Genomic DNA, 9,536 nt, shown 5'->3' with positions numbered 1-9,536 from the left:
TAGACAGTTAGTCAGCCAGTTCAATATGATTTAGTCATTTGTTTATATTTAGGATGAATGGTTAAAAGACAAAATTGGCATCTAGCAAGAATTTTCACTATAGGTGTTTTTTGACTTATTTGAACGTTGAAAATGAATGGAAATAATATATTAGCATAAGCCACTCAGTAAAAATTATAATAAGCCAGTTGATCATTTCTTATTCCTTTTGGCGGTCTTATCTTACAGGTATAATTTAGCACGCTCGACATCTCTTTTAACTTATAAGTGACTTTAGGTGTAAACATGTAGTACTTTTCATCTTCATGTTTGAAAGATGTACTGAAAGAATCACAAATGAAGCATCAAAATCAAGCAAACTGTGGATGGTCAGTAAGTTTCAGGGCAAAATCAGGAGATGTTTATAGGATAAACACCATGTTTTCTTGCACATAGAATAAGGAGCTGAACGAGAATGATATCACAATTGGTGATCACAATAAGAATCTGAGAAGCAGCAGTAACCACAGTAGACACTAAGACGAAGCAAAGTGATGGCGACCACAATTTTCATGCTTCTCGTTTGGTGACTGTGGCCTGCCACAACCTTTATTTCAAGCCTCGTTTTAAAAGTTCTACGCCCACACTCAAGCGACTGGTAGAAATTCAGGTTTGGAATCATATTGCAACCTCCATGTTTTCATTAGTTTCATGCGACAACCATGCTGACGGCCCGATGCTCCCCTGCAGAACGAGCGTAATTTTTGCGTTTTCAGGCATAACTAGGCAAACGCGATTCACTTTTAAGCAAGAGAATATCAACTGTGAAAATCGATCCCCGTGACCTATGATTGTTTTTTTTAAGTCTATTTTTAATTTCGCACCACGCTGGGAAGTTATTTTAATTCATACCTCGCATGATAACGATCTCGATATCATCTGTCGTTGCAGTTTCCGATGTTCTTGAATATTTTTAAGTCTTTTTACAGCAGGATGGGAATATTTGCATAACACCGCGTGCTTGGTAAAAAGAGCACTCACCTTATGCGTGACTCGCCCTTGCGCTCTCCTCGCGCTGACCGGCGTTTGACGAAAAACGCAAAAAAAAAGTCTGTTTTACTTGCTAGTGCATTGCGTATAGCCTTCTTCTCAGTTTTCCTAGCGCTCTGTTTGCTTCAGACCATGAACATCAATGCTTTGTAATTTTCTTTTTAATCATGCTTTGCTATCACTGTTCAGTCCTCACTTATCATTCAGTTGCTTTGGAAATCTGAGTTCTTTTTATTTCAACAAAATAAACGATACTAAAAATTTAACGAGAAAAGCTCATTGACTGTAAACGATGGGAAACGAGACAGCGAGACTCTGGGAAGAAGGCGAATCGAGATCGTTTATTCGTAGAAGCAAGGTTGATTCTCTTCCGAAAAATCTGCAGACAACACTTTTAATCTTGCCACAGTACTTTGCATTCATTATTTTCATAGTTAAGATTATCTTTAGTAATACCAACCAACATAGAACTGATTAAACTACTATATGTCAAGTGGTTCCTTTACCGGCTGTGATGAATGATTCAGTTTCATCTTTCATGGTTTATATACTTTTCAATGGACATCGTTTTTACAACCAGGTATTTACTGTATGAATGTCATACTATATTATCCACTGGATCCATTGTGTCTTCGCACAACGCAAAATTGGCTTCTGACGCTATTTTGTTACAGTTTATTTATTTATTTATTAGCGATATTTATGCAGGCTGGCCCAGTTCAGCTTCAAACTGGTTTGAATGGGGGCCTGCTTAGGACATATTAAGTAAAACAAAATGAATTTAGAATTATGACATGGCTTGTAAATTTGTCTAATCAAATTCAATTGCATGAGCGTGCTTCATATTCCTATTGTGCAAGTTCATGACGTCTGCATACAAATCCCTCGAGAGAAAAATTTTCTCCGCGATTTTTTACTCTGGGATTTTACTATTAAAAAACTGGTTAAGACTTCGGCGGCAATTTAAGCTAAACAAGATCGTTTACAGCATAGCGAAATGTTTTCCTGAAACAAAATTATCAACGCGCTGAAGCGTAGCAGAGGGAATATTAACCCTTTTACAACATTTAAACCATTGGGTTGAAAATGTTATAAAACAATTGGTTCATACGTCAGCTGTGCGTTCATCGAGATATGAAGCACTTGGGAAGTTTGGAGAGCACTCAAGAAGCTAGAGTTTCTCTCGGCTACGCCTCGATTAACTCTTACGGATCTTTCGTGCTCTCCAAACTTTCCGCGTGCTTCATATCTCAATGAACGCACGCTGACGTATGAACCAATGGTTAAATATGAAATACAAAGGGAGCCCCTAACACAAATTAAAATTTACACATAAGATATACAATATACGTTACATTACAAAGGGTACTACATCAATTCCGTAAATGAAGTTTGAGAACTTTCTTAAAAATAGGCAGTGAATTTATGTTTCGTAGTTTACTAGTCAGAGTATTCCACACCTCTGCACCTTTGTAGCTAAAGGAACCTTGATATTTAGATGTTTTAGCCAGGGATAATCGCAGCAGGTCTATATCTGGTATTGTAGGCATGGTATTGGCGGAAAAAACTAAATTCATTCAAAAGATAGGCGGGCCCGAGACTGTGTAGGCATTTAAACACTTGTAGGCAAGTGTGATATTTCCTGTGATTTTCTAAGGAAGGTCAGTTAAAAGTACTGCCTGTATTTTCTACTTTACGCCCTTCGATGATGTGAGGTGTTCGCAGTTGCAATTTGTCCAGGTAGTCCCGATTTGTTTTCCACAGCCATCTCAGACTACACGGCAGTAGTCGAACAGTGGAAGTATCGAGGAGTCATAGAATGTGATACAGGCCTCTCGAGGAATGATTTTGCGGGCTTCCCGCAGCATGCCCAGCCTAGCAGATATTTTGGAGGCAATATGGTCGATGTGATCACTCCAAGAAAGGCCTGGATCGAGCATGACTCTGAGATACTTATACTGGTAGGTCCTTCTAAAGGTCTTGTCAAAAGCTGAAACACTAAAACTAGCAACTCTCGAGAGCCTTTGATGCGTTCCCACAGCATAACTTTGGTTTTAGAGTATTTAAGAATGCAAGGAGGAGAGCAGAGTAGAGTAGTTAAGAAACAGATAGTTACCATTAGTTACTACTTAGCCTGCTTATGATGTTGCTTAGATCAGCAGACAGGTAAGACTCGATTTCATAGAAATGCGGAGTGTTTACTGTTCAGCTAAAACCATTTTCAATACTTTTGAGGGGCCACGTTCTTTCCAGATTGCAACGGTCCTTCATTTTGCATTACAATTGGTACCCAATCTCCACATATCGTATTCAAAACTAAAACCAATCACCATCGATCTGGTTATGTCTGCATTTGAGTCCGTTGACATATTTTTACTTTGCGTTCCCATTGGCTCCTCGTAATGTTTAACATCTGATTAGCTGCGGTAATCATTTTGACTTTGATTACACTACGGTCAATTTAAAAGTGTTAAAGAAAGTCTAAACGTAGATTGGGTTACGCAATAAGATCGCCAAGTTTTGAGCGGAGTTCCCGAACTACAGCCTCGGCATCCCTGTTGCCAGACAAATACAACTTCGTCAAGGTCGTGCTGCCTTTAGCTTCATCAGCTAGGACGTTAACACCACGATAACCGATGCTGTTGCGAGCCAAATACAGCTCTTTCAGAATAGTATTACTCTTAAGGGAATTAGATAAAGCGAGAGCGCCATGATCAGTAATTTTGTTGCTCGATAAATCCAGCCTTTCCAAGGAATTATTGCATTCAAGGGCAGCTGCTAAAGCAGTGGTGCCAGAATCTCCAATATCATTATCGTGCAAACCCAGGTCTTTCAAGGTTTTGTTGCATTTGAGTGCTTCAGCCAGACTAGTAGCACCAGCATCTCCAATGGAACCACCAGCCAAAAGAATCATCTTTAAATTGGCGTTCACTTGTACTGCATCCGCAAGGAAAGAAGCACCAGCGTCTCCTATTTTATTGCCAGACAGTCTCAAATCCGTCAGGGTTCCATTGCACTTAATGGCACCCGCTAGGGTGGTAGCACCAGGATGGCCAATGTTATTAAAAGACAAATCTAGTCTTGACAGAGACACGTTGCATTTCAGGGCTTCGGCCAGAGCATCAGCACCAGAGTCGAGGATGTTGTTGAAAGGTACTAACAATTCCGTCAGAGTTGTGTTGCGTTTGAGTAAACCAGTTAACGCACAGGCTCCAGGACCAAGAATCCTATTAGTACCTAAATTCAACACTCTCAGGGACGAATTGCTTGTAAGGGCCTCGGCCAGAGCGACAGCGCCTTCTTCTCCGATTGCATTGAATGAAATATGTAAACTTGTTAAGGTTGTATTGGTTTTAAGTGCTTCAGCCAGAATAACAACATCAGGATCACAAACGTTTGACCTTTCAAGAGAGACAAATTCCAGTTGAAGAAGCGAGCCAAAATCACGTGACAAGCGAGTTGGTAGATCGTTCTCCTCCTTGCATTCTTTGATGCAGTCCAATACAACCCTGAACCATCTATCTCTGACTTCATCCACCTCCTGGTTCAAGTGTGACGTTATGCTCTTGACTAGGATCACCGTTGTCTCCTCGCATCGTGCTGATAAGATACCAAAGACAAATGGAAGGACTTCTTTCAACTGTTGGATGAAACACTTGTCAACAGCTACTTCGCTGGGGCTGATTTCCTTCGCAATCAATCGACGACTCAGATAGTACGCGGCAAACCATTCTTGAAAGCTCTTGTGAAGGAAAGCATAACGTCGGCGCGGTCTTAATTTGCTGCCTCCAGGCTGAACGGAGAGAAATCCAAATCCAGGTAACTCACTTTTGTGATTTCCAAGCTGACTTTCGTCAAAGTCTAAGTTGTCTTCGAGCAAACCGTTAAGTGCTATCCCGCCAAGGTGCTTTAGTTGGGTTCCGTACTCTTCAATGAAGTCTTCGCCGTTTACTGGCAGTTGTTTCTTTTGCTTGTATCTTCTTAAAACACATTGCACTATTTCCACATACAGCTCCGTTCTACTTTCTGGGAAGACCCCTTCAAAGTCCTCACAAACCAGGCAAAAAAGTGCGGTGTTGAGAGGATTTGCCGCCATGTCTTTCAACTTTTTATCTTTTCCAATCTCTTCGATGAGAGTTTTGGCCAAATTCTCCCTTGTTTTGAAGTACTTGGTGATAAAGTTTCGCGCATCCTCTTCAGTGAACCCTTCAACCTCCAGCAATGTGTCACAATGTCTTCTAACTTGAACTCCAGCTTCGTGTCGCGCTGTAACAACCAGGTAACACTTTGGAAGAAGCCTTCTTTGGATGATTTCGGCAAACATTGGTAGTTTACTCACAGAAACTTCGTCCAATCCATCAAGGACCAGCAGAACCGCAGACTGATTGCGGCGAATGAAGTTGAAGAATTTCTCCTTCTCGGCCTCATCGATACCTCGAGGAAGAAGCTGATCATCAATAGCCGCCCATAGGTCTCCCTTCATATCGCGACATTTGATGAACAACACGATTTTGAAGCTTGGTAGGAAGCCCCCTGTTTCTTGCTTTCCAATCGCCCAACCATAAACAAGTTTCTTGCAATATGTGGTTTTTCCCATACCAGGCTTCCCCTCAATTAACGATGATCTTGGATTCTCACATTCTTCGTGCGACTTGAATATTTCAGACATGGTAACAACGTGTCCTGTGGCTCTCCCTCCTGCTTTCATTCTGCTTACCACTCTGAGTCTGGTATAGATATCACCAAGATGAAAACAAAAGTCCTCGCACCACGGAAATGGTGCCAACCATCCATCGCGGACTTTGTAAAGTTGTCGTATTCCATCGATCAGTTCAGTTGGATCAAAATCATCTGAAAGAAGAATTTGGCTTTTTCAATATGCTGACATGCGTTCCACGAGCTTTTACACAATCTGCCCAGCACTACCTGTCCAGCACTACCTGTCCAGCACTACCTGTCCAGCACTACCTGTCCAGCACTACCTGTCCAGCACTATCTGTACAGCGCTATCTGTGTAGCACTTTACATATCCACAAAGACCAAGAAGTGGTGGAATAGGGAACCAGCAGTTTACAATACTCTAAGCATTTCGTCTGGTATCCCGGTTTTCCTCGGGGCATTCTAGGTTACAACACAATTAGCTTGTATGTGTGTATAAACCAATCATACACTCGACTGCAAAAAAGTACGTGGATATTTCAAATGAATGAATGACCACAATTACGCGTGACTTCGGTTACAGTGACCATACCAATTATTGTAACATAGTCACACAACACGGTAATCACAAATTATTTTGAGACAAAGTCACATCTTACATAATCATTTCTCAAATACTTCGCCTGATTCCTGTACGCCACTTTCAAACCTCTTAAGTTCACAGATAATAAGAAAGAGTATATAACGTTCTGATAACGGTATTAAATGTTTCGAAGACTGACCTTCAGCTTGCTTTGATCCAAGGATGGCATCTAACTTTTCACTGACGTTTTTTACTTGTTCTTCAACATGTTCAAGCTTTCCTTTAATGATCGAGAATGTTTCCATGTTGATAAAGTCGACAAAGTTTCACTACATTCATAATATCTTTAAATTAAAAGTTCTGTATGGTTTTTTATGAAAACGTGTGAGAGAATAAAATTTGAATGGGGAAATTGTGAAAATGGGAAGAGCGATACCTCTGAAATGAAATCTGATCATTTTTCTTACGATGTAGTCACTTCCGATATGGATCGTGACGTTTCACCTGCTTACTGTGAGTCTCCTTGACCACCTGAAAAGACCAACAGGGGGAATCTGAAAGGTCGCGAAAGTGACTCTATCGCAGGACAAACGATTACGTTCACATTTTTATAAGTTTCTTTAATGCAAACTTTTTCACAACATTAACCGGGATCTATGGAAATGTCCGCATCCACCAAACAATAAGATTCAACAAATAAGGTCACATCCACCGAATAGCCAAGCTATCCCCCACCACTTCACCTTCATGAGGTGTAAGACTATTTTACATGTACTTGTATCCTACACAAGAGCAAAAAAAGCCTGCCCTGCTCTGAACGCACCTCTCGTACATTTCAGGTACTTTTTGGCAGAGTATCAAATATGTATGCAAGCTGTCGCATTTTACTTCCTAAAAATCGCTTTCGTCATTTTTTCAGAGCCCTCAACCCTAAAACAACTACTTTTGTAACATACCTTCCACTTCTACAAGCTTTTCTTTAATGTTGTCCTCATCTTTTTTCCACATTGATAGCAACTCCTTGTAGTGTTCCTCCATATCAGGATCCATACTTTCATTCTTGAGCTTGATAATAGCTGCAGCGTACTTTGCTCCTCCTAATCCAACTATTGCATCACCGATATCCTGCCATAAGGTGTTGAATGTGGTGTCATCGACTGCAGCCTGCTCAGCGTGACCGTATGTAGTATTTCGGTAAAACTTCACCCTGGCTATGTTAGCTGATGCACTGCCTTCTGCTACAGGAGGAAGACGGTCCCAACCATTGATAGGAGGACTAAGACCACAGATATTTCTCAATAGCACCACTAAGAGTGTGATATCAAAGCTAGCTGATGAAACAGAAGCTGTAACGACAGGGAACAACTTCCCCCATTGTGTGGGATTAATAACTTTCTTCTTCCGAAGAGACTGTAGTTTTGCATGTTCTGGGTGACGAGCCAAAACTTTATGGAGTCCTTCCGGCGAATGTATACCATCAAATGTGTCTCTTAAGACCTGGGACCCGACATCCACCAGAAGACGACAAAGCCGTGCATAGTTTGTTGTCTCCTTGGTTGAAGCCACTGAGGGAGGACCAGAAGCCATCCGCTGGTTAACAAATAATACCAAACAAATTGGTTAGCTTAACCTAATTTTGTCCCACACTGAAAATGGTGCATATCTTAGAGCAATCATTAAATCTTATTGCAGACAACTTCCAACCTTTAAAAGATATTTGATACTGGATCATGTACCCACCACGCTACTCTTTAATTTGTAAATCAAACATTATCGCACAGTCCACAAACTCAAAGGCCGGTTATTGAAAGAAAACTTTAACCTTTTTTCATCCAAACCACGTTCTAAACAATCTTAATTCAAGCAGAAATATCACCTATACTTCACGTTTTCGCAAAAACTGTCTAAAAGGCTTCTTTTCAGGACTTAAAGAAAGATCTAATTACTTCGAAGACCTTATTTAAGTGGAACTTTCGATGTCCATTGATCGTCAAATTAGACCTCGTTTCAATTGTTGTAAACTGATGTAATTGGAACAACAAACCCTCTCTCGCTTACACAATTATTCCGACTGAAGAACAGTTCGCTTAAACCTTTTGTCTAAATTGATTTCTCTTTTTGTGTAACATAAACCTAATTTTGTCGTAGTGCTTGATGAAAATCACATCCAGACGACACGTCTTAAAAAATGTCAATCTTAATAACACGTTCTCTTGTTTCGTAACGACATTGTACAACGTCACGACACAATAAAAACCAAAGTCTCTTACTGAAATGGATGCATATAACCCAAGTCCTAAAACTTCCACTAATATTGGTCAGAAATCTCGGTCACATTTTTTCAGTGAAGATTACATTTACTTCATTCCCCCTCTTCAATAGGAAAAATAATGAATCAAAGCTAGTTTTATTTGCCGAGAAATTTAATACATTTATTAGATTATGCCTATCGCTCACGGGCACGTTCCTCATCAATGAACGAGAACTCAAACTAAATTTATAAATTATGCTTGGATATGCCACACATTAATTAAAAAACCATTCTATGAAAGTTCTATCACTACTTGAACGATGCTTATTAACTACATTTGTGTAAACAGTCGAAATATTTTGGAACAGTGTGAGCACACTTATTAGATCTTCCGCTTTCAGTTACGTAGAATGTTTGGCAGCCTTACATCATCACTAAAAACATACCTGATCGAGAAATTGCACTCAGATGAAGTAAATCTATCGATGGTTCATTGTTTAGGAACTCATTAGCAACGATATAAAAATATTTCCCAGCTGTTTCTTTTGATGCATATGTATGTCGATTAAATCTTGTGAAGGATTACTGTTTGAGGGATTTGCTCGAATAACAATTGAAACATTCTGCTTACCCAATGAACTGAAACCTCCCTGTCAACTACAGCCAGCAAATAGAATTTGGAGAATGTTCGATTCTCGAAGCTAACGATGAAAGAAAACGATGGTTTCTTGCATGTATATAAAACGAAATCTGGCGCTTGCCCTTTCGTCAGTGGTCGGTGACGGTCTGTGACGGTGCGATTTGGCTTTTGCGCCTGCACTCACTTTGCCCAGAGGAATAATAAAAACCCAGTCAAGTACCGACTTGTTTCGTTCCCTGTTCGGAAGCTTTAATTTGCTTGCGTAAGGTACCTGCCTGTTGCCACAAGGAAAATGGACCACGTTTGTGATTGAAGAAAAGATCTTTGGGTTAGTGAGGCCATATCAAGTTTTTCCGCTCTCCATTATTATTACT

General features: G+C 40.3%; 1 protein-coding gene across 1 annotated transcript; it reads right to left on the bottom strand.

Annotated features, from left to right (window-relative positions):
• Positions 1-1,402: 1,402 nt before the first annotated feature.
• LOC113679855 (uncharacterized) lies at positions 1,403-9,525 on the bottom strand. The gene is made up of 4 exons (XM_027196830.2): positions 9,154-9,525; positions 7,228-7,861; positions 6,471-6,551; positions 1,403-5,880 (listed from the first exon to the last, which is right to left on the bottom strand). Exons 2-4 carry the CDS (start codon positions 7,856-7,858, stop codon positions 3,527-3,529), a joined length of 3,066 nt encoding a protein of 1,021 aa, XP_027052631.2. The 5' UTR covers positions 7,859-7,861; positions 9,154-9,525; the 3' UTR covers positions 1,403-3,526.
• Positions 9,526-9,536: the final 11 nt, after the last annotated feature.

Source organism: Pocillopora damicornis, chromosome 2 (assembly GCF_964200805.1).
Source record: "Pocillopora damicornis chromosome 2, jaPocDami1.2, whole genome shotgun sequence".
NCBI lineage: Eukaryota > Metazoa > Cnidaria > Anthozoa > Scleractinia > Pocilloporidae > Pocillopora > Pocillopora damicornis.
The sequence above is the reverse complement of the archived record's forward strand: the minus strand, read 5'-3'. Positions and strand labels throughout refer to the sequence as shown.

Coding starts and splice junctions, on each gene's coding strand:
- LOC113679855 (XM_027196830.2), bottom strand. CDS start 7,858: ATGGCTTCTGGTCCTCCCTCAGTGGCTTCAACCAAGGAGACAACAAAC. Junction 6,552..7,227: donor AAAGCTTGTAGAAGTGGAAG/GTATGTTACAAA, acceptor CGATCATTAAAG/GAAAGCTTGAACATGTTGAA. Junction 5,881..6,470: donor TGGATCAAAGCAAGCTGAAG/GTCAGTCTTCGA, acceptor TTCTTCTTTCAG/ATGATTTTGATCCAACTGAA.